The 26036-nt window shown below is 36.4% G+C and overlaps 1 protein-coding gene across 33 annotated transcripts in view; it reads right to left on the bottom strand.

Moving 5' to 3' along the window:
• LRRFIP2 (LRR binding FLII interacting protein 2) overlaps positions 1 to 26036 on the bottom strand; it is a 121550-nt gene that overhangs the window by 52334 nt on the left and 43180 nt on the right. For 6 of the 33 annotated variants that reach the window (XM_082412846.1, XM_082412844.1, XM_082412848.1 and 3 more), the window contains exon 4: positions 24408 to 24494. In XM_082412846.1, the coding sequence (XP_082268972.1) occupies positions 24408 to 24494 (87 nt within the window). Of the gene's footprint in view, positions 1 to 959; positions 1050 to 3390; positions 3460 to 5668; positions 5726 to 6174; positions 6223 to 7068; positions 7114 to 7194; positions 7246 to 8540; positions 8616 to 9905; positions 9972 to 11426; positions 11469 to 14026; positions 14096 to 16826; positions 16872 to 16969; positions 17027 to 23124; positions 23176 to 24407; positions 24495 to 26036 lie in introns of all 33 variants that reach the window. The other 27 variants (XM_082412858.1, XM_082412827.1, XM_082412859.1 and 24 more) reach the window with 18 other exon arrangements.

Here is a 26036-nt window from a genome sequence, read left to right as displayed (position 1 = left end):
TTAAATACAATTGGTGATGTGCTAAATATAAATAATTCTCTCTTCATTAAAAAACTGTCTAATTTTTTGTTAAGAAGCCCTGCCTCAACTGCTTCAAAGCGCTTGATAATTAGGACAGCGTTGGTCCAAGGGCAAACAACACTAATGCCAGTTACGGAGAGACGTCACAGACAGAAAATCAGGCTGTTACATACATCAGGCAGGTAGACATCTGCAGGTCTGGGTTCCTTCATTAAGGTAAATGCCTCAAGGCATTTCTACTGGACAGTCTTTCCTAAATTCAGTTCCCAATGAATGTGAAAGCAATGGATAGGCATTTCTTCAAAACAATGCCATAATCCAAATGTTCAAAATCTATTCAGATTCTTCCCAGTTACTATAAATTAGTGACTCTTTGCTAAGTAGTATATTTTATTGTCCAACCTTCAAAGTTTACCTAAAAATTTATAGATTCTCCAAAATGAAAAGGGAAGAAAAATTTTAAGACTGATCAGGAATATCTAAATATGGGCTAGGTATCAGATGGTTTTAAGGAGTTATTTTTCATTTCATTAGGTATGATAATGGCACAGTAAATAAAGAAAAAAGTTCTCAACTAGAGACGCATACTGAACTATTTATTGGGAAATGGCATGATGTATGGGATTTGCTTTAAAGTACTTCAGAAAAAAAAGGAGGGAAAGGGGAAGAAATAGATGAAACAAAATTGGCAAAATATTGATAATTGTTGGAGCTGCTGATGGGTTCTATGGGGGAAAATTTCCACAGGAAAAATGTTTTAAAAAATCAGAACGTATCAATATATACATTTCAAAACAAAACAAATAACTGTATTTTATGCTAGTGTGCTGAAATAAATATTTCCTAGGCAGTAAATTAAGTTCCTAATTTTAAAATAGCTATTTTGTTAGCTGTTAGTCACAAGTCTGAGACCGTGAATCCCCATGCGCTGCACTCACGCTGGTCAGATCTGGGATGCTGACATCATCCACGTCGGAGACCACGCTCCCCCTACGATTGGAGCGACTAAAATAATCAGCTGCAGAAACCTTTCAGTCAGGAAAAAAATGAGATGCTTTAAAAGTTAAGAAGAGAGACAAGAAAAAGATAAGAACATTGGCATATAGGGGGAAATTTTTTTTTTTTTTGGTGTGTGATAAAGTGTCATGAAATGAAATGAGGAAACTGCTGTGATTTACCTACTCAAGAAGGTGAGAAAGAAATGTAAAGGGTTCCTAAATGACATCACAGCTCCCTAAAATAAGCTCTTATTATTCATCGTAGCTAGAGTTCTATGCTATAGAGATCATCCATGTACTGCCTGAGAACCAGCATCACCCTCACCATCAGGGATTCTAGGATAGCATTTACCTAACGCCTCTACTATATTTCACAAATGTATAATGCATTATAGCTATCAGCTCTGTTACGCACATATACCCTGAATGCAGAACTATCTGCAGAGTATTTACTGTGCCTTTTACCAATTTCCACAGTTCCCTCTTTTTCATATTCCTCAGGACCGAGAACTGTAGAACAAAATAATGAAAGAACTACACTGGCCTCTTTCTGGTTCCCCAAACATACCCAGTCTCTTCCCATCTTAGCCGTTGGCACTGGCCTAGGAAGCTCTCCTCCCAGCTCTTCAAGCAGTTCAACTCTCAGCTCAAAGGTCAGCTCCCTTGGAGAAGCCTTCTCTGATCACTCCATCCAAGGGATCTCTCTCTCTCTGTCTCTCTCTCTCTCTCTGTCTCTCTGTCTCTCTCTCTCTCTCTCTCACACACACACACAAACACACCACTCAATGTCTTCTATAATATCACCTGCTTTTTCTCTTCACAGTCCCCGGGTTTACTTTCTCTTTTTTGTTCCTATCTTTATCAGTTTATTTTCTATTTCTTTCACCAGGATATAAGCTCCATGAAGTCAGAAATCTGGTCTATGTGGCTTACCACATTATTCCCAGCACTTAACATGGTCCCTCACATATAACTGGTACTCCCTCCATACACATTTGTTGAATTAATAAATAATGAATATCTTTTACCTCACTCATCAGCTGTTCTTTACCTCAGCTCTGTCTGATTACCTTACTCAAAAACTCTGCTCTTCCAGAAAGGAATCTGCAAGCCCATCCACAGAGATGCCTTCCTTAAGGCTTACAGATATGAAGTTTTGCTAAGAGCTGAGATAATCAAGCAATAGTATTCTTGTTCACAGTAATACAACTTAGATTTACATAGAATAATATAACGGTACCCACTATCTCAGAATTTTGATAGTTATTTTCTAGATAGTAATTCATTTAATCCATATATTAAGCCTACCTACAAAGATAGTCATTACATGCCCATTGTACAAATAAAGAAATCGCTATTAACACAACTAACAGGTTGGAGAAATGGTTCAAGCCCAGGCATCATTATTTCAGAGCCCCTGCCCTTTCCACTCCATCACTTTCTGGGGTGCTTTCGGTGTCATGGACTGTTCTTTCTCCTGCAGCTCTGAGTATGAGCATTAACTGGCTTGCCAAGGGACCACAACTGTCTTAATTAGATCACTGGATTTCTGGCAACAAAGCTCACAAACTCTTACTGTTCCCCTTTTCTATGTAAACTTTGGGTTTACAATCTTTCATAAAACATGACTTGTATTAAATGGCCTTCTATTTTCTTAAAGGAATTATAGCCTCTTAGTTATTGGGCTCTTTTGTTTTAGCTCTAAGCTGACACACCATCCTCACCAATGTAATTTTCGAATCAATTTTTAAGTATAGCAAAAATGTCATCAGCTCTCTAAAATTTCTTGCTTCATCAAAAGAATAACCTGAGATTATATAATTTGTATTCTAACATAGCTATTTGTTACCTCTATAATTGTAACTCTAGTTGAATTCTAAGACCAAAATTTTAAAATTTTGCCCACAGCAACTCAAAGTATTCGTGGGCCTTAAAAGATGTATAAACTATGGTTAAATTTAAATACACAGCGAAGAAAACAACTAATTAATGGCAGCATGATTTCTAATCCATAGTAATGAGTTTTAAACAATGTGGAGGCATTAATTTTGCTTGAGAAATTTTTTGGTTTTGGTGAATTGTGCACATACATGCACGCGCATAAAATAGCAACAAAAAATTAAAAGTGAAAATCTGTCAAGTACACAATGACTAGCACATAAGAGGCGTCACTAGGAAAGCTTACATAGCCCACTAAGAAAACGTAGTCTCAGGAATACATTTCTAAAGGCAAATTATTCATATAAACTAAATTTGAAGAAAACGCTCATTTTGTCAAGTGCAAATTTCATTTTCCAACAGATTTCACGTGATCACACAGTGTTGCAATTTTAAAACTCATCGTATGTGTTTGCATGCAAATCACGCTCACCACACTCTCCCTTCGCCCACGGCTGGCACGACCAGAAGAAGCAATGCTTGCAGTGTCATCGTCGATAAACTATAGATATTAAAAGCAGATAATGAAAAAGATGCAATTTCACTACAGGTCTTCCCTGACTGAAGGCACATGAGGTAAGGCTTTGGGAAGCACACAAACACTCTCCATGAGCATAATAATTAGCACCATCTATTGTGCACCATTAAACCAAAAAGCTGTTTCAAGGCATAATGAACGATCATTAAAAACCAAAAGATATTTCCAAAAAGCACAAAGAATAAAATAGTACTTCATCTTTTATTTACGTTAAATGAAAGAAAAGGGGGCGGGGCATGACTCTACTGGCCAAAACCAGCCAGGGACTCCATGCTTTTTAAACCTCTAGGCCCTTTGGGGTCCTATCAGGGGTCAATAAATACACTTAATGTTTCAGTTTGGGAGAGAAAATAAAAGAATCTTCTTAAGTGAAATAATATAAGTCAAAGACAGAATTTCCTACCGGCAAGGACACTGAAATGATGATTCTTATTGTCCTTTATTCATTCCTATGCAGCAGGTGGAGATATTTCTAATATCACCACACAGTTTACTTCCTCTTTCACCAGCAGTGGAAGACTCACCTTCAATATATGTAGGTTGCCTCCATTCTGACATCACTAAGAAACCATTCTGGCATCACTGGGATAATACCTCTGAGCCCAACTTGCAAATGAAAGAGCATTTAGCCAGCACACAAGGACAAGATTCTACACTTGACTGAAAATACTACCATAATTTTGTTTGCAAGGGACCATCACAGTTGGGACACTAAAAATGCTACCAGGCCCAAGAATTGCCAAGTGGAATTTTATTACCCCGTGGGTTAAAAGTAAACTTCCTCCTTATGTGAAAAACATCCCTGTAATAACTTTTTGTTAGCTGTTAGAGTAGAATTCTTGATAAGTGCCACTTGGAAATGGCAGAAGAAATGAGCCAAACATATATGTAGAAGGAAGTCCATATATCTCACCTGTTCCACTCCACAGAGTAACCTATGTTGACCATTAAGAAACTGCTTAATAATTTCTCCAATTTTGACACTGTCAAGAATAACAAGGTGGTTCCTAAAGTCATCATTTGTTATTGAAAATGTTAATTACTAGAGATTTTTGGTGGGTAATATGGCAATATATAGCATAATTTAAATGTAAACACTCTGATTCCCATCATTTCATGATTAGCAATTTACCAAGCAGATCTACTCATACAAGCCCACAAAAATATACTTGCATAAGCATGTTCATTGTACAAGCGTCTGTAGTAGCAAAACTCTGACAACCTAAATGTCCATCAAAACGGGAGCAATTTTTCAAATTTACAGCCCAGGCACTAATGGAATGATCCATTGCCATTAAAAAAAAATGTGCTGACGTAAAACTATCTCCAAGAGGCACTCAGTGGAAACAGTAACGGACATGGTTTACTTTTTAAAATCTTTTAAATGTCAAAAAAAGAATGAAAAAAAAAAAAAGACTGACAAAAAAAATGAAATAAATCTTTATATACTGATTTGAAAAGATACTTTGAGTAAAGAAAACAAGTTGAAGCGCAGTATGTATACAAATCATTTACATACTGTTCAAATAAAGGACACTCATATATACATAAAATATCTCTGAAAGGATATACAAGAACAGAGGTTGCATTTGGGGAATGGATATAGGAGGAAAGGGTCAGAGAACTTTTACTTTGTACTTTCCTTAAGCTAATATTACATTTATAAATTAAAAAGTTTTAATACTCCAGAAAGACTGGGTGATTAGAATTGTCCCAGTTTTCTGTTTTATGTAGCAATTTTTAAAAGCTGACTTATTTGATTTCTTCTCTCACTCCACTGATTGACAGGCTGGTAAGTAAGTGAAATGGTTCAATGTAGGAAGTAGAGATGAAAAGGAGAAAGGAAAAGGATAGGGCAACCAACTCATAGTCTGAATTATCACCACTGAAAAGAGAAGAATTTCCACACAAATGACAGTTACATACAATTTTTTTAAAAATTCTAATGGCACTGGTTCCAGACTCATTTAAGAAATTACGTGCTAAAGTCACATTCATACAGAAACCACCGGTTAGGACAAATTAGTTCTTGAGTTTGTGTACTGAAGGAAAACGATAATACATGCACAATAGAGTGAAACACACCACATCCTCAATATTCTGAATGGTGAGTACAGATTAATGAAACAATCAAAAGTGTCTATAAAGCATGCAAAGAGACTAGACAGCTCACCACAGGACTGCTTCGGGCTGAACTCGTTCTTGATGAGTGAAAACTGTATTCAGATGGCTATAAGGTTTCCAAGAAGAAAGGTTTTACAATAACGATCAGCTCCTTTTCCTGCTGGGAATACATCAGTGCCCCTGGACCTAACTCGCCCCTGGCTCCCAGGTGAAGATAACTGTTCCTCCCCAGCCTGGAACTCCACTTCACTCCCACCCTCACCATCCAGCAGCCCACGGCAGGAGGGAGAAGAAAGGCCCTGAGAAGCGCTGTTCCCAGCCTCTTCCTGAGGAACTAATTGAGCCAGAAAAGAGGCTTCTCTACTTGTATTGCCTTTATACTTTAAGCCACAGTTGCCAGCAGGTGTCTTCTCACAGCTTGGGTGAGAGCCACCATTGGCAAGCTGATGGATCACAGCTTGTAGAGTAATTATAGGTCAGATTAAATGACTCTGTAAGTAAACTGTGCCCACCTACACACCACCCTCCTCACCACCTCCACCTGGTTAGACTTACAGTTCGAGAACCATAAGGGTTATATAATCCACCATCATACAATGACGCCTAAAGAACAAAGGAAATGCCATTTATCCATTCAGCATCAAAGTTATTTTGAAAATGACATAACTTCTTTGCAGTACCTAGTTCCAAAAAAGTTTTGAAGAATGGCGTTAACGTGTATAGCCTCCCGAGGTGGTAACACTCATTTACGTATGCATAAATTCCCGCGTCAGCCTCGTTAAAACTTCAAACTCACACTTCATTTAAAAAGCACCACTGGTTACAGCACTGCCTTTCATCATCATGTTATGAAATTAGGAGAACATTTACGACTTTGTTCTCTCAAAAGAGGAAATAGAACAGAAAAGAAAGTGAGGTACAGAAAGCATTTTGCCCACTGTTACGATAAAATTAAGTACAAAGCCTCAGGTTCCCAGTCCACTAGAACAGGCCACAAGACAACAAACAACAGCTTGAAAGCAACCAATTCCAACTCGCACATTACACAGAGCTACTGTTTTGTGTTTCTAGTCAGCTGGCTCCATTAGAGCCTAGTACTAACATGGCCAAGGCCACAGCTGTTCCCCCCCAAAATATGACACCCCATGCATGGGCAGCCATCTCACAAAAGTATGCAAGTGTAGTGCAACCCATGCAAGTCTACCTCCTCTACAGGAAGCCAATTCTAAGCAAGGGCCTACCAACAGCCAGCAGTATCTACCGCTATGATATGCTCATTTTTGCTCGCCAAAAGTTTTGTATTTTAAGCACAGGCAGCACAGTCTGCAGTACACACAGCATTAAAGCCATGTGTCCTTGACTATTCTGGAGGAAAGATGGCAAGCCAGAGTCAGGACCATGGCAATGGCCCCACCAGGAGTACACACGTTGGAAGAGGAAAATACACACCAGACTGGCACTTCTCAGAAGACCAGAATTTGCAGTAGGGGAGGCCTATGGAGAAAGCACATGATTTAACCCAAAGAAAAGCAACTGGTAGCTATGAAGGCGCCATACTCCTCAAGAAGTACTAACCCTGTAGCTCTTAGATGTTGCCAGAGGGTCACTGTATAGGGAAGAAGACTGCTAAGAAACAAAACAAAACAAGCAAAAAAAAAAAAAAGGAAAAAAGAAAGGGAGAATCAGCCTCACCATCATGCGAGTAGAAGACATATTTATTTTATACTCCATAATTCATTAGTAATTCTTGAGTGTTTAAGGCAGTTAAGTGACACACAATGTGAGAAAAACTTAATCATTAGAAATCTCTTTGAATACCAATTTTAAGGGATAAGAAAGAAAAACACTTGGAATAGTTTTCTATAAATGGGTAAGTCCTATTGGTCTTTGAACATTAGTGTTAGGAGATGGGATGGGCACCTAAGAAAATACTCAGGAAAAGAGGGCCATGGCACAGGGAGCGTGGCAAACAGTGTCCACATCCCAGGCCCCAGCAGCTCCTGCGACATCTAATGGGCTTATCCTGATTATTGGGGAACCAGGTAAATGAGCTCTGAGTTATTGCTATAAACACTCTCCCAAATAGATTAGAAAACGTGTATTTCACAACAAGCCATGGACCAAGTGCCTTAGTTTAATTAGATAAATTGTACTGGTCACAGTGAATCCACACACTAACAAAGCACAGCATTTTTAAAAAAGGAATTAAATCTTTTTCCTGACGTCATCTCAAGACACAATTTTCAGGTTTTTTTCACCAAGCTCAATCAGACATGGAAAATAAGATACATAAATATCTAAGTTACGTTTTGACAAGTGAATTATTTCAAATGTACTATGTGCCATATATTTAAATATGTGTTTTAAATGTATGATGTGCCAAATGTCTTGAAAAACCAAGAGATTCTAACATTAAATATAATTACATTCTTCTCATCCCACGTACAGTTTAAATTTTCACATGTATGTTTTTAATAAAAGGGCATACACTGTGATATGTACTGATGCCTACAACTTATTTTGAAATGCATCCCCCCCAAAAAGATGGACTGATGGATGGATAGAGGGACAGCTGGACAGATAATTACATGATAAAGGAAATATAGTAAAATATCAATTGTAGAATCTGAGTGGTAGGTACGCAGGTGGTTACTATACAATTCTTTAAACTTTTTTTGTATGTTAAATATTTTTCATTAAAAAAACTGGAAAAAAATGGTACTTATTTTAAACATGGTGATTCAATAGTTCCCATTATTTAAAGATACACTCACACAGACTATGTGAATTCAGTTACCACAAACTAGTATATACACAGCCATTCACAGATTAGTTCTAACTAGTCAAAATGCAAAACAGGGGATTAGAAATGTTTGTTAAAGTTGGATAAAACACAAGAAGCCAAAAAACTTGTGACAAACCCTAGTATAGTAGGCAGAGGTGGGTTTGCTATGTCTAAGACTGCTATAGTTTCTCTGGTCAAAGTAGAGGCCACTCTGCAAAAAGCAAAATTAAACACATTTTTCTTAGGTTAAATGCTGTTAACCTAAAAACACAGAGGCAAAATCGGATACTGCTAAACCCCTTCTCCTCCAAAACAATGATTTTAAAGCATTGAATCATATTAGGTAAAAGTGAAAATAACAACTATTTCAGGTCTCTCAAAAAAGATTAATATTAAAGGTTAACTATTTTCAAACCAAGTCATTGCTAATTTTTTTTTCTTTTTTTACTTTAAAAACAAGAGTATAAACCCTCAGACAAAATGGAATGGAAATAATAAATGATTTATTCTCATGTCATACTTAGGAATGTCCTTGAAAAACCCAGGATGAATGAATAATTACCACTTTTATAATCTATTTGGCAATGCCACAGAAATCATTAAGGTTATTTTTTTCAAAACTCCTGGCCCTGCCCGAGGCACCAGGACTCACCTCTCCCCAGAGCTCCCAACGCTGCCCCCACCAGGGCGTCTCACTATTGTCCTCTCCATTTCATTCTCTCCCCCTTCCTCATTTCTACCAGCCAAAGCCTCCCAACCCTCTCTCCACCCCACCAATGGTCAGAGCCCTGCCCATGGGAACCCTGAGTTAGCAGGGAGCTTAGGACTGTACTTCCTCTGACACTGCTGTAAGCAACCTGACAGGAAAGAGGTGTTCCTAGCACCCCAAATGGGCATTCTAGACATTTTTTCCTCCACAGAAATGTTTAGCAAGGTCGGCTGGAATGGAGAGCACTATTAGTTCCATAGTTTAATTACATTATTGGTTGAAGAGTCTTCTGGAAGACAGCATGGGAACTCTGCCATTGCGTACTTTATTGTTTCTACCAGAAAATCAATTTCAAGTTCCCAAAGTTATAAAATCTATAAAAACAATCATTCAGAATGAAACCTATATGTGACTTTGGTACTACTTATAATACCACAACTAAATCAATTCAAATTTCTAAAATAGGTATAAGAATCTCACTAAGCCTATTCTTAAGGTATAGTCCTCCAAAGGACAGTTCATAAATGAAAATACATTGTTAATGAACTTCGTGGGACACTTTCCTAACGCTAGCCACTAGGGTTAGATATATTAACTTGATATTAAATCTTGTAAATAAAAACAAAATTATTTTTAAATAAGTTCTGATAAGTCATGTTTCAGTATATTATCAAGTTTCAATAATGCCTTAAGAGCACACCAATGCTGTCATAATTCTTAACTTCCGTAAAAGTAATCAGTGAATCTTACAGCCACACAAAATACTGTGATATGAGACACAACAGAACTAACCAGTGGGTCTTTATGAGAACCAGAAGATCTCTTCTTCATTCCATCAGAGTGACTGTAAGAATGATTCTGGAAGTAAATATTGAATACAAGGATCATATAGTAAAGTTTAAAAATAATTTAATAAAATTCATCTTAAAATCATACACAGAAAGATCCACCTGAGACAGAGTAGTCTACATGCACTCTATTTCCCACCTGTTAGTAAATGATTCACTGCCCTTGACTGGCTAAGACATACAGCCTCTCTACACACCTGCATTCCCCCTCACCTCCCCTGTGCCATCCAGCTCAGTGTCTAGTCAACCAAAAACTTAATTAGGACTCAGAGCCAGGCAGGATATTTGTGGGGACCCTCACCCCACACCTCATTTGAGTCCCTGCCCATGGGACTATCTTCTTTAAAAAGGTATGAGTGACAAGAGAGTCCACTTCCTTCCACAGTCCTCCTTACCTAAAGGCCAAAAAGCAATCCTGTGCATCAATCAAAACAAGATTGAGAACAGAAAACATAACATTGTACTGCCCAAGACGGTCCTCTTAACCCGTTAGTGGTCCCACAGCATGTGCTGCTCAGAGGAAAGCAGCCAACATGGTATGGATTGTCTCGAAGAGCAGCAGCAGCATTAGACAATAATCCGACATCTGAGTGCTTTGAAGATAGCTCTGTCTCAACACATAACTTCTCCTAGGAGTACAGAGCCAAGTGTATGTGAGGGGATAGAGGACAGCAATACTACTGAACAGGTCAATTGGTAGACAAGAAGTCCAATCTAGGTATGCACCGTTGGCCTGTAATGAGGAGGTGCAGCTAGAAGGGTCCTAGCTAACAGTCTGCTCTATGCAAATCATCTGAGACATGCACAGCTAGATCCTGAATCAGTAATTATACACTCATTTTTCTTTTTAGAATATGCATATCTTTCCTTTTCTACATTACCCTGAACATTTAAGAGCTGCTGATATAGTCTAGCAACTCAGGCAATCTATTGACATATTAACCCAAGAAAAACATGCGATAACTAAACTTCCTTGGCCAAAATGACATACCATAAAAAAACCAAATCAAGCAAAAAATGAGTGGACATAACTGATGCTTCAGGTGTCATCTGTCACTGATGGATGCTTTCACACCTGCTGGCTTTTGACACAGAACATGAAACACAGTAGGGCCTGTGCTACTGTAGTTCAGTATGTATCAAAACACTGCTGGAAACATGTCTTCCAGGGCAATGAGTATGTGTCAGCTGGGTGGCTCATTATTTTAACAAAAGATACTACTACCAATCTTAGTCCTGAATAGGGAAGCAAATAATTTTTATCTGATCCTGATATTCTAAAAGACAAAGTTATTCAAGTGCTAAATTATGCCACAATTGCACAACACTAGATTTTGCTTTGTTAGTCATACATTTCCCCCAAACATCATAACAAACCTATGAAAAAGTCATAATCTATGATTAGCACCATCAGGTGTTTATAAAGTAAAACTCTACATTTAACATAAAGTTATGCACTACATACTAATGATGAAAGTCTTGACGATCTATCCTTGAAAGCATCATACTGGATTTCAGGAAAAGGTGAAAGTTGGTTGTATTTCCAAAATCAGAAATATAAAGAGGGGAAAAAGTAACATTCATAAAGTTATTAAAAATCCAGCACTATTTTAAAAGCCTAAAATTATTAAACACAAAGGCTGTGACATTTGAGTTAAAGAATATTCTTCCCCCTCATTCTTTCCTAGTATAGGTTATTGCTAAACTATACGTACAGGAAAAACTGCATGTTCTCTTTCAAAAACAGAATTTATAATCAGTAATGGTGAGATGATTCATCCCAGTATACTATAGCACAAAACACCCAAGGAAGCCTTTAAACGCAGGAAGTAAGCATTCTGAAGTCAAAAGATGTTTTACTTTTTCTTATTGTGTCTGTCACCATCGTTTTCCATCATTTGAAACATGGCAAAAGCAAGGCATGGAGAGGCAATGAAGCATGATCACGTAACTAGTATAATAAAGCTTACAAAAAAAACAAAAACAAAAAGCAAACAAAAAAACAATTGCAGCATCAAAAGGGGGAGAGTTCCCTTGTATCTGCTTGCGCACACACCTGAAAAACTTCCTTCCTCAAGAACTTTCCCTATGGAAAACAGTGAACAAAACTAGAAACTTGGCCGGAGTAAAGTGTGGATTACATACATTTATGACAAGACCAGAAAAAACACATTTCACGTAGGGTCTTTACAAAAATAATATGTGTAACACCACATTTCAAATCCAAGAAACTGAATTAAATAGTAACTAACTACTCAGATTTGTGGTTTCCTAACTTTATTTTTTAAGCATTCTAGCTCAGATTTTTTTAAGCAATCTGACCCAGAAGAGCAATGTATAAAACAATAAAACAATGCATAAAACAAAAGCAATAAACAAGTTCCTCAGGTAGTTCGGTAAAAATATCTTTTTTTTTTTTTTTTTAACATCTAAAATATCTTTCTTTTGCAACTTTTATACCCATTTAGGATTCTAGGGAACACTATTCAAAAACCTGATCTAAAGTAATGTTTTCCTAAGTGTGGACTGCAACTCATTAGTAGTTCATAAAATCAATTTATGGGTTCAACCAGCATTAAAAAAAAATAAAATAGAAGAGAAAATACTAGAGTGTATCATGTACAGTAAGAGTAAATATTATTTTGTGAAACTTCTGTTTCTATAATAATTTTTATATACTTATATACATACAAACACACAGGCATATGTCTGTATATGTATACTGGATTATGGTGTAAAATGTATTCCTTTTATAGAGGTCACAATTTTAAAAAGCTTAAAATACACTAGAAGATCAAATTATATAGTGTAGTTCTAATAAAGCATTAAAATAATAGTTCAGGCAGAACAAAGGCCCTCCCTTCATGTCCAATGAGATGGTCATTTACAAAAGATACTGCAGAAACTCCCCAAAATATACTTCATAAGTATAAGGCTAAGTGGTATAATTTTACCACCAGTGTAAATTCAGTGAAAATGATACTGCAATAAATACTAGAAAGTGCTGGAGCAAAATATCTGCATTTGCATGCTTTTCTTATATTATCTTGAAAACAGAATATAAAGAGTGTTATTACATGTGTAAAAAAAAATCTTGTTTATCCAGAATTTTCTAAAATGCCTAAGGGTGTGCATTTGGTGGTAAATGATGTGTAATGGTAAAATGTCGCTGTGGTGAATAACATTTCACTGAAAATAAAGTTCCTTCTCTATGGAAGTTTCACTTAACATCTTTTCTCAGTTAACAAAATATTTTTTTTGTTTAAAAAAAAACCCCATGACCAAAACATGTATTACTCAAGTCACACATTCTTGCATATAAACTATTCCATTCTCCCAACCAGATAAGCTCATTGAAGGGATCAGTCATGTCTTAGTTCTTCTCATCCTCTCTGTTAACACCAATGGCCTTTTGCAAAAGCTTAAGATTTAACAAGTTGAATGAAATTGACCTATTTTGATTTTCCTTTTCCAAAATACAATGCAGAGCTCATATAGTTTTATTTAATTTATTTATTTATTTGGCCATGCTGCACCGCTTGTGGGATCTTAGTTCCCCAACCAGGGACTGAACCCAGGTCCTGGCATTGGAAGAGCGGAGTCCTAACCACTGGACCGCCAGGGAATTCCCTCAGATAGTTTTAAAAATTGCTGAATCCGGTAGGAAAATCCATAACTTGGACACCCCAATTGCCACTAGAACAACTGAGTAAACAAAAAGAATCCTCCAATACGTGCCAGTTGGTATTTATGTTATTTAAAAACAAATGATTCATCAAAAGAGGGAGAACTGAAAATATTAAGGGCTCTAGCTAAATAAAATGTTTCCAAACTTGCTATTATAATCTATCCAAAAATGTTTTTTTTTTAACACTCAGAAAAAGTTACCTCTAAGTTTTCATTTGGAAATAAAATTTTTAAAAAGTACAGAAAACAGGTTGTAGAAACAAAGTTCAGCAAGTGTTCATTTCTGTTAGAATGGACCTATTACTCAAGCCCCCAGGACTCTGTGAGTCAACAGTGAACGCACAATACTAACACGGCACATTTCTCTGGGCTACACACCATGATGTCTTTCCTTTTGGGTGTACTGGCTCTGCTCCAATGTGTCCCCATTACGTCCTTCGATGGGTTCTTCCATGGAATTAAACAGTGTAGGAGTAAATGACAAAACACAAATTGCAAGCATATTAAAATTAACTTCATTAAAATTATACTAAGGCAATTGATATATAAATAGGAACTGATAAAAACAACAGTAAAAATTTCCACCAATTAAAACTGCAATGTATCTCTACCACTCTGATTCAAGATCACCTCATTTTCTAATTTTGGATCTCCTCCTTAGTCTTCTTGTATTTCACTGTATAAAGCAGTGACCAAGCACTTTGTAAGATTTTTTTTTTTTTAAGGTAGATGTTTTTTAAAGAAACAGATTGTTTCAATTCTAGACTCAGGGTGTTGATTTAATCTTCCTTCCCCAAACCTACCACTCAGTTTTGAACTATCTTTGCTCTTTCTATTTTTATGGAGAATGTCTATAACACTGTTACCAACTCCAGCCCAAAGAGCTTCTGGCAGGACACCTTTCAAGAAAGCAGTACCTGAAAGTTAACTGGACAAAAGGAAAGATCAAAGTCCTAAGAATGTGGCATAAAACCATAAATACATCTGCCTCATATCCAGGTACATATATCTAATGTTCATATATCAAATACAAGGTCCAAAAGCCTTAGACTTTTTAATACACAGCTCATAAGTTTAAAAAGAAAACTGGCAGAGAAATACCAAAACCCCCCAAATAATATAGCAAATCCCGATAAAATTTAGATCAGTGTTTTAAACCATCACAATTATTTTTACAGAGAACAAAAGTTGTCTACATATTCAGTTTAATGTAGATGGTAAAGTTACTTTAAAAAGCAAATAATCTGACGAAAACTTAGAACTCCCAATATTATCTAGCTAAGAGAAAAAAGAAAAAAAATCTTATCTCAATTAAATTTCTTTTAAACTATGTTATTAGTGAGCTTTCATTTCAAATCAGACATTTCCAGGAAAGTCTAAATATTTTAAGTGTGCTAAATGTACACTCACACACAGTAAAGTTCCAAAGTCTCCTCTACAGTGTAAAATTTTTTATTAATCTTTAAGTTTGCATACTGATTTTTTTAATTAGGAGCTTAACTCTTTTTCCCATAACAGCAAATTTTCATAATTACCATAATGAAATAAAATACTGTGAGAGTTCAGTTATATCTTAAATTTATTTAATGATATAATTTCCATGAAATGAAAATAAACCTCATTACTTTATAGACACCCTGGATAAACAATTCCTTATTTATTTAATTGCAGATTTCTTTTTTTGTTTGTTTGCAGATGTTTTAAAGGCCCCTAAATTAGGTTGAACTTGGAAGGTTTTAGCATTAGGTTAAACTAATATATAATCAAGTTTTCCATACAAATTTACAAATAACCAGCTTGATAAAAACTGTGTGAAACTTCACACTATGAACATTACAATGAAAAGTAAAGGGAAAACTCATATGTTTTTTTAAAAAGAGGAAAGATGGGATTATTTTCAAAGCCCTTAAGGCTCAACTTTTAAGCTTCTGTTGACTAACTCCCTGTGAGAAAAAAAACAATATCTCCAGGGAGAAGCATGACAAGTTTTTCTTAAAGTATTTCTCGGCAAGATCAGCTTGGTGCTTTGTAACCACCTAGAGGGGTGGGAGAGGGAGGTGGGAGGGAGATGCAAGAGGGAGGAGATAAGGGGATATATGTATATGTATAGCTGATTCACTTTGTTATAAAGCAGAAACTAACACACCATTGTAAAGCAATTATACTCCAATAAAGATGTTAAAAAACAAAACAAAAACAAAAGTATTTCCCCTGCAAAATTATTCTTAAACTACTGATTAGATTTTTATAAAGGCTTTTTAATATTCTTATAAATCTAAATTTTTATAATTAACCAAAATACTTATGATTCAAGAATTAGTTTACTAACTAATTCTAAAAAGACAGTAGGTTACATTCACCAATAAGAAATATAACCAGAGCAAAAGACTATTTAAGAATACAAACACATCAATAATTAGTATACCAGAATACACTCAGTTTAATATAGTGTATTTTTATACATTATACAAGATAGGAAGAAAACTAGACCTGGGGAGAATTAACAAATATAGACCTTAGAAAGAAAGATAATTTTACTGATGAAAAATCTAGATGTAAGTACATATACAATATTATCAATGTGTAAATTAAAAAAGCATTGCTCTAAGGTTTAAAGCACAATTCTTTAAGAAGAGAGTCAGTTTCCTGGCACAATATGCAAGCCTTTGATGAGCGATTTCTCATTTATCTTGATTTACAATGATGTACGCTAAAAACTTGAGACAAACTACAAAATGTTAATCAAAATGTTGAAGCATGATAATTTCTATAAGTATGATAAGACAGGCATTTTTAAAATCAGAAGCTCAATTTTCCCACTGAATAAAACTATAATTAGTCACCCAAGCCCCAAAACAATAAATTTTATTTAATAAATTGTCATTTAAAAAAATATGAAAGTAGGAAAAATCTGAAAGTTAGAAGCATGCCGATGTTATTCTATAAAATTAACCTTATTATTTTGTGATGGTTTTCCAAAATCAAAGGTCCTTTTATAGAAAAAGTGAATATATATGTTAATAGATGAAAATATTCATGATTTTAGAACTGATTTACTTATAGCAATAATTTGAAAGCATCATTTTCCAATGAAATAGCTTTGCCAATATTTCTGTGTTTTAAAAAAAGGCAAAGGGATAGCTTTGCTATGGGGGTGTAAACAACTTAAAATACCAACCCTGTGACTGCCAAGACTTCGAATGGACAAGGCATCCTCAACTCCCTGATAAAAATAAAAACAAACATAGTAAAGGTGTGTGAGTGACTATGGCAAGTTGATGAGGAAAAGTATTAGAGGCAAGTTTGTAGGTTATTACAAACCAGAGAAGGACGATGATGACTGGACCGGCGGGAATACCTGGCCCTTTCCGACTCATCCTGGGAAAGGAGAAAGTACATGGAGAGTTAATCACTCAGCGGAGGGCTGTCCGTCAGAACAGCTGAGCACAGCAGCACCTTCCCCACAGCAGGTGGAACGGACAGCTCAGCCTCAAAAGCTGAGTTGGGGCAGCCATGTCCCTCAGTTGGAAAGAAAGTAGAAATAATCTTGACAATGTTTTTATTTGAACAAGTGTGTGTGTATCTATCATCTATCTATCTATCTATCTATCTATCTATCTATCTATCTATCTATCTATCTATGGATAGATAGATATATCTGTATATCTGACCACTTGTAGAATGTACTCTATATATGACCAAGGGAGTTCAATATACCAAGATAAAAATAAGCAAGTATACTTAAACAGAAATTGAGGTCAGCATTAAAAACAGACTTTGATCTATTTTTTCATTATGATGTTTACCCAAGGCAGGAAGAAATGTTTATTTTATTACAGATGTGGTTTAAGGTGGCAATGTGTTGCTTTAAAAAGATTTGGGTTATAATTTTGTGCTCATTGCAAAAAAATTTTTTTCTTTTTCTTTTACCACTCTAACTGGAAAAGAAAAGAACAACTAAATGAAATAGCCCCTGACTGTGTGTTGTTAATATGAAAAACTACTTAAAATTAGAAGAAATCAAATAAATATTTCAGAATTGATAAAGTTACCTCAAAAGTTATGCCTTATGAAGATTGTTTAAAAAAAAAAACTGACCAAAAAAAAAACCAACCTCCAAACAGTTGACTAATTAAATGTAATTCTAAACTTTTCCATATTCAGCTATTAGCACTGGAGCATTAAGTACAGAGTCGTGAAATTAAATGACTAGTCCCTAGAACCTAATCACGTGTTAAGAAACTTCCGATCAGAATTTCAAAGTCCCAAGTGTTAAAGTAATTTGCATTGACTAAGAATCTACACAAAACTGTCCAACTGAGTTCATAGCTAATCAACACTTTTTCCAAAATGCATCAATACTTCAACACCCCATGACGATACAGCACGATCATCATGCAGGCAGAGCAGACGGCTATGCCTGACCATTCATCTCAAATCCAGAAACAGTAATTCAACTGAAACACCACAATTTAATGTTTTATTTTGGTCATGATCTTTGAATACAAGTCCAAAAAACTCTTGGTTGTCATGTGCTGTGCACATTGATGCATTTGATCAAATCTGTTCAGAAGTCTGTTCATAAGCACCAGTATGATTCAATGATTCAATATCCAATATGGTGTTCTGATCTTTAGGAATTCATCACCGATTCACATTTTTGTTATGTAATAGACACATGTAGTCTGTAAGGAGCCAAGCAAGTTTCTTCCCTTTCTTTGACTATCAGGTGGGATACCACAAAAGTTTGGGGGGCATGTGTGTTAGCCCAGCAGAGTAGGTACAGCTTATTAAGTGGTAACCAGTTCTAGGCTAGTTAGCTTGGTTAGTATAAAAAGCCTTGTGCTACACAGGCAAGTTAATTCTACATGCCCCCTCCCAGTATTATTTGGCGTACTAGGGTGACATACATGGTTTAATGCTCAATCTTTATTCCATCCTTTCTTTTCATTCCACCTACTACACAAGAGCACTTTTAAAAAACCCGCCTCTACACATGAAAAGATACTCAACATCATTAATTATTAGAGAAATGCAAATCAAAACTACAATGAGGTATCACCTCACGTCAGTCAGAATGGCCATCATCAAAAAATCTACAAACAATAAATGATGGAGAGGGTGCAGAGAAAAGGGAACCCTTTTGCACTATTGGTGCCAATGTAAATTGATACAGCCACTATGGAGAACAGTATGGAAGTTCCTTAAAAAACTAAAAATAGAACTACCACATGACCCAGCAATCCCACTACTGGGCATATACCCTGAGAAAACCATAATTCAAAAGGACACATGTACCACAATGTTCATTGCAACACTATTTACAATAGCCAGGACATGGAAGCAACCTAAATGTCCATTGACAGATGAATGGATAAAGATGTGGTACATATATACAATGGAATATTACTCAGCCATAAAAAGGAAAGAAACTGGGTCATTTGTAGAGATGTGGATGGACCTAGAGTCTGTCATGCAGAGTGAAGTAAGCCAGAAAGAGAAAAACAAATATCGTACATTAATGCATATATATGCAATCTAGAAAAATCGTACAGATGAACTTATTTGCAGGGCAGGAATAGAGACGCAGACGTAGAGAACGGACATGTGGACACAGTGGGGGAAGGGGAGGGTGGGATGAATTGGGAGATTAGGTTTGACATAAATAAACTACCATGTGTAAAATAGATAGTTAGTGGGAAGCTGCTGTATGGCTCAGGGAGCTCAGCTTGGTGCTCTGCGACAACCTAGATGGATGGGATGGGTGGGGGAAGGGGGAGAGGGAGGTCCAAGAGGGAGGGGATATAGGTATACATATAACTGATTCACTTCATTGTACAGCAGAAACTAACACAACATTGTAAAGCAATTTTACTCCAACAAAAAATTAATTAATTAATTAAAAAGAAATTTAAAACCTGCCTCTAAAGAGCACAGCCCATTAAAGATGCAGCAGACAGATGAATTCATATTTATTCTTAATTATACTTATTATAAAAATAATCCTAAATAACAATACCTTATTAAGTATTGATATACCCCTAGATTTACACAGCTTTCTTTTTAGCCCCATTTGAAAAGAATGGCCTAAAAAGAGTTCAGAAGAACTACAGAATAAAATGTAAACCTATACAGGCTGGTTAATTTAAACTGAGAGAATACAGTTTATTCCATAGTCATAAACGACCCCTTAAACAACCACTATCCAACAGAACTTTCTGTGACCATGGAAATGTTCTATGTTTGTGCTGTCTAGTATGGTAGCCACTAGCCACATGTGGCTACTGAGCACTTGAACTGCTAGAAGTGCAACTGAGGAACGAAACTTTTTATTTTAATCAATTTAAGTCCAAACCTAATTATCCACACATGGCTAGTGGCAACCATACAAACAGTAAGGGAAGCTCAAAGCAAATTTTTATTATACCAAAAAAGACTCAAAGCACATATTTTACTAAGAGTCTGCCATGGAGCACCACTCTTCTACAGAAAGGCAGGTATTCAGGTAGTCTTAAATTACTCCCTCTACCTGGAATACTTTTGCACGGTGGCAAACAGGAAGAAACAGAAGGAAACCCTTGTATAAAAGAAAAAACCCTAGCACCAACTCTAGAATTATTTTTAAGCGCTAGAGGATTCATAAAGATCATCTAGTCTGATCCCTTCATTTTACAGTACAAAAAACCCTGCAGCACAAAAAGATTAGGAATCAACAAAGTCAGAAAGCTGGGATCAGCATTCACATCTTCTGACTCACCAGACCATTGAAACTACAGCGGCTAAATCCAGACTGATTACATAGAAAGAACATGAAGAAAATGGCAAGGTATCCCGGTTTTTACTCAGAGCTTTCTCCTCCTCTGGAATACCAAAAAAGAAAAAAAAAAAAAGCTTCCTTTCCCAGGTATTTCTGGAGTAGTATTAAAACTGCCAATTGGCTTTTCTTGAATTACTAGCATCAGAAAGCTAATAGAAAAAATTTCAGCAAACTGTGTTCTCAGGTACCAATTACAAGGCAGAGTATCCTTCTCTTCCACGTCAAGAAAACAAAACATTTTCATTGTCCTGGGAGTCTCCTTATTAGTTTAAAGGATCCAAAGCTGAGCGAACAGGACAATGCCTTAAAAGACAGATGTTTATCTGTTAAAGCTTTCTGGAAAATTATGTTCTGATACATTTAAGTTAAATTAATGGAAATAAAACATATTCTGTTTTTAAAAGTTCACTTGGAGTGAGGATGAAGTGGTTTTATTTAAAAAAAAAAAAAAGCCCACAGCCCTGTGAATACACCTGGCCATCTTCTCTGACAACAAATACTTAATTCAAGCCTGCAGCCATTCCCTCAGTTTTAAATTAGGAAACTTCAGAAACTGCATTTACTCTTTCAGGTCACCAACATGCCACTGCTTCAGACATCCAGTTTATAAACAGAAGCACTGGCTAACCTAAGACCAATTGGAAGCCCGGAAAGACATAGGCCCTTTTCTTCTTGGCCCTTCTACCTCCCACTCCATGATTAGCACATGGGGCACCCTCTCATCCCTTCGAATTCTGGGTCTGTCACAACGAAGCAAGTTGTTTACTTCACCAATCCTTTATCACCTATCTATAAAATGGAGATAGTGTACCTATCTTATAATGGGGAATGAACACATATATAAAAAGCATGAGCACAGTGTTGGCACACAGATATGCACTCAACGACAGCTTCATTCCTGAGCCTCACGCCCTTGGGTTCCCTATTCTCATCCCAACAGCCTACCCCCAGACAAAAAAGTAATAAAATTAGGAGAAATTTTTAATATAGGAAGATTCTTCCTTCTAATAACTGACAATCCAATTGTTTGTATATACATTATTTATTTCATTATAAATTTATTAGTAATTTATATTTTATATTGTGACTATCACATGCCAACTTCTACTATAAGCTCATAGAAAGAAAGCAGCCAGAGAGACAAGGATAAGATAAGAAGTGAGAGGAAAAATCAGTTTTAAAGCAGTAAAAGCAAGTGTCAGAAGGGGTTAGAGTGTTAATTATTCCCATCTGAAACTAAACCCCACCTTCCCTGCATGTCCAAATCCTATCTATTACTGAAGACTTGGGTTAGTTGCCACCTGCATTTTAAGCCTCTAATCCCCTTCCATGAAAATCTAGCACGTTCACTGCCTGACCTGCACACCTTTCACAGAGATAAAAAATATGTTTATCTTCATGGCCTTTAAACACAGGAATCAAATATTAAACTTTTCACTTAGGCTTTTCTTCTTATTTAATGTTTTGGTCTGCCCTAAGACATTAAAATCTTAGGCAATTTAATTTGAGAACTATTATACATAATTAAAAGAAGAAATTAATATTTCCATTTTTGTAAGTAAGACCGATTTCTTATATTCACACCAAACATTTTTAAGACATCATCAGTAATATTAAGCCAGTTACATGCAGAAGACACTTTAAATAAAAATAATTAACCTAGCTTTAGTAACAAGAAAGGACAGGTTCCACTCCAAAATAACAGACACATATATGAGGAGTCGCTTAATTTTAAGCAACCAAACATCTTTTTTCTCTCTTTTCTAAAATATCACAATGAGAAGTATGATAAAGTTTTAAATGTGTAGGTCAATACAGTCATAAATATTTTCATTCTGGTTATACCTCAGAATGCTATTCTAGAAGGGATTTGTTTATGAAAGTTGCTTGTTCAGCAACAATTAGATAGCGGTTCTTAACCTCTGAGGATCACAGACTCCTTTGAGAATCTGATGATAAAAATGCCTGTGGGCATTTGACATGAAAACATACATAAACTGAAATCCTTGCCTGAGATTTTAAGGCTTCATGTCCCATCCCCCACGCCTTTTCACATACCAAGCTAAGAACCCCTGCAATAGGAGGCAGCTGGGAGACTTACCAACACTGAAAAAAGTTCAAATTTAGGAATGACTCACAGTAACTAATACTCTACTGGTTGCAATTTGCTCTTGTAGCTAACAAATTTGGGAGTGATGGTAAAACAAAAAATAAAAGTAATTTTCAGAGGAGATGAAAGAATGACTTGGGTCATCCCTCAATGAAAACCCTGCTGACTTAGTTTTTTTAAAAAAAGAGAGAAAGGAAGAAGGGAACAGGGAAGGAGAGGCGGGGTGCAGGGCGTTGGAAGGAATGAGAGGGGTAGAGCGACAAATCTGAGGGACAGAAGAACAAACCCATAGAAAGAAAACACATTCATCTACTCAATCTTTCTTGGTCAGGAGCATTCATGAGATGAGTGTGAGGCTGTAACTACAACAGAAATGGCTGGACTCCAAGCACACACTTGGTCCACTACAGGCAGAAGAGACACTCTCTGACCTTTAGGTTCAAACATGCCAAACACTCCTACTTGGCAAACGATTAGTCAATGTTTTACTTTGAGACTGCATATTTCAGCAACTGATCACAACATGCAGGGCAGGCAATCCTGGCCTACCAGCCACTTCTGAATCTGTCCCCATTTCCGATCAAAGGAATGATAAGAGTGCTACAAATGCAAAAGTTTCATAAACTAAAGCATCCAACATACTGCATTCTATGAAAAATCTTAAATTAATCACATACATTTGCCCTGAACAGCAATGATTGTTAATTTAAAGTTGTTACACATTCAAAATACAGAACATACTAAGAAAAATATGCTCAATAATAGAGATATATGGTCCTCTGTAGTTTAGAGAACTATAAATAAAACTTATACTTAATAACTGTATCCTTATAATTTTAGGAGTATAAAAGACAATACATTGTCACATTTTCATTTCAAGCCAAGAATTGCATTCATATTTGAAGCTATGAGGTTAAAAAATTTAGCAATATATTAACTGCTTTTGGTTTTGTTTTTGAGCTGTGACAATATGTACTCTATACACATCTCTTTAACACATTAACAGAAGATCCACCACCAACTTCAAAATAAAGTGTTTAATACTGCCCTGCAGGTTTTCCGCCCCCCTTTGTACTAATACAACATCAGAAATATTTTTTATGGGAATTTTTGGAGCTAGGTCAATGTCAGAAGGAAAGAGTAAAAAAGAGTATTTGTTTCATTTTAAAGCAACCCAATTTCTATATGCCTACTTAGAAAAAAAATTTTTTTTTGCTTTTCTTTCCGATAATTAAAACATATTGAAATGTATTAACTATAGAAAAGCATAAGAACATAAAACCAATCATAATTCCACCATAGATAAACCAAAGTATTGGTAGTAATCACTTCTTTCCAGTAGTTTTTGACCTATATACAGATACTAGTTTTTGTAACACAAAACTGGAGTCCCACCCATCTACAGTTGTGCTTTTATTTTCATTTTCTTAGATGAATACTTTCCTCTATTATTAAATATGCTTACAAACTGTAAGCTTGTATGATTTCACAGAGTTTTACTATGTAGATATCGTAACATAATTAATCAAAATTCTAGGACATTTAGGACCATAGTAAATAACTCTGTCATCGCTAAGCCTACTTTAGCTATTACAAGCACTTATTACACAATAATAACTTAAAACGAGTAAGAGCTATGTATGTGTTTGCTGTTATGATTTAAAACAAATATTGCATTTAACTTGCTGACATAAATGTCTTGTTAAAATATATACATCAGGTTATTCTATTCCCAGTGTTTCAGAAGGAACCAGATTTACTTCAGACGGAAACTAGCCAAGTATTAATATTTTTGAGACCGACACTAAATCAGGGTTATCCACCCAAATTACCTCTTTTTGTTGCCGTTCCAGTTCTCTCATGCGGATATCTCTTGCTTCTGCTCGGGCAGCCCGTTTTGCTGCCAGTCTTGCCTCTGCCTGAAAAGTAATATAAAGATTCAGCTTTATTTAAAAACCACCACTACCAGCACCACACCTGTAAGTCAGCTTGGAGGACAAGGAGCCAATGGGACATTACTTCCCAAAGAGGGTGGGGGACAAGATGTGGTCCACCAGCAGCCTGACTTCTTCCATCAACATCTCGCCCGTACTCACGTCTTTTTCTAGTCCCAGAGTCTCTCCTGAAATCTGGGCCTTTACCGTCAACTGCTTGCCTTGATTACACATTCAAAACATTTCACACAATTCATTATATGTTTCTCCACACTTGGTTTTTCCAGAATTTTCTTCCCCAGCAATTCAATCATACAGATTAGAAACTGCAGGGCCAGCCTCTGCTTCACTTTGGACCTTGCCAGTATTCGCTCTCCAAGTCCTGTCAATTCTCGACCACTGAGTTTCTCTCCAACGCATCTCAGGTTTCTTTATGCTCACTGTTCCTGCTTGTTTCAGGAACTCTTCCTCTCTCTCTCTCTTTCCATTGAGATATAATTCACACACCATCAAATCCACCACTTAAAAACATACAATTCAGTGGGTTTTCAAGTACATTCACAAAGCTGCACAATTATCACTACTATCTAATTCCAGGATACTTTCATCACCCCAAAAGGAAAACCTGTACCCATTAGTCGTCACTCCCCGTTACCCAACCCCAGACCCTAGCAACCACTAATCCACTTTCTGTCTCTATGAATCTGCCTCTTCTGGACAGAGCATATAAATGAAATCATACAATAGGAACTCTTTATCTCTTGCTTGGATACTGCAACAGTCTCCAAATCCATCTACCTAACTCCAGATTCTGCCCTTCAATTCATCCTCTATGTGGTTACATGATTGCCAGTCTGCCTTTGTTTCTGATCATGTCAATCATTCTGCTGTGTAAAATACTCCAGTGGCTCCCCATTACTCATGGTTAAAGCAAAAATTCCACAGACTAGCACAAAGAGAAGACAGGAGACGAAAAGCAAAAGCAGAGATTAAGGTTTCTCCCAGTCATCTCTCCACCTTATTTCCCATTACGTGCCCCACCTGCGCCAGTTGCATCCACCTCCCTCCACTCCTGGACTCTCTCTACTGTGCTGGGAGGTTAAGCCTCTCTTCACAGACTGCTGGCAGGAGGTATTCTCCCTTCTCTCTTCTTCAGCTACCGTGCTACCTTCTATGAAGGGTTCCCCCAGTCCCTCTTTCACAGAGTAATACCCTATGGACATGTGCCTACTGTGGCTTATTACACTGTATTAAACGTACTACATGGTATTAAAATTACATACTTCTATCACCCCACAACTTTCATGTCTCAGTGCCTGCTAAATAAACAAGAGATTCAGGTCATGGGCCAAAGTATCAAGGAAATGAGCCAACGAAACAGCTTGATGCACCACATGAAACAAGCTTAAAGGGAAGGAAGCATGCAGGAAGGAGCAATTAGTTTTGCCTGGCAAGGTCACATCAGGCTTCTAAGAAGAGGAGACAGTTTAATGGTTACTACTTATTCAACTATCCCAATTTTGGCAA

This window comes from Balaenoptera physalus, assembly GCF_965194825.1.
Source record: "Balaenoptera physalus genome assembly, chromosome: 11".
NCBI lineage: Eukaryota > Metazoa > Chordata > Mammalia > Artiodactyla > Balaenopteridae > Balaenoptera > Balaenoptera physalus.
The sequence above is the reverse complement of the archived record's forward strand: the minus strand, read 5'-3'. Positions and strand labels throughout refer to the sequence as shown.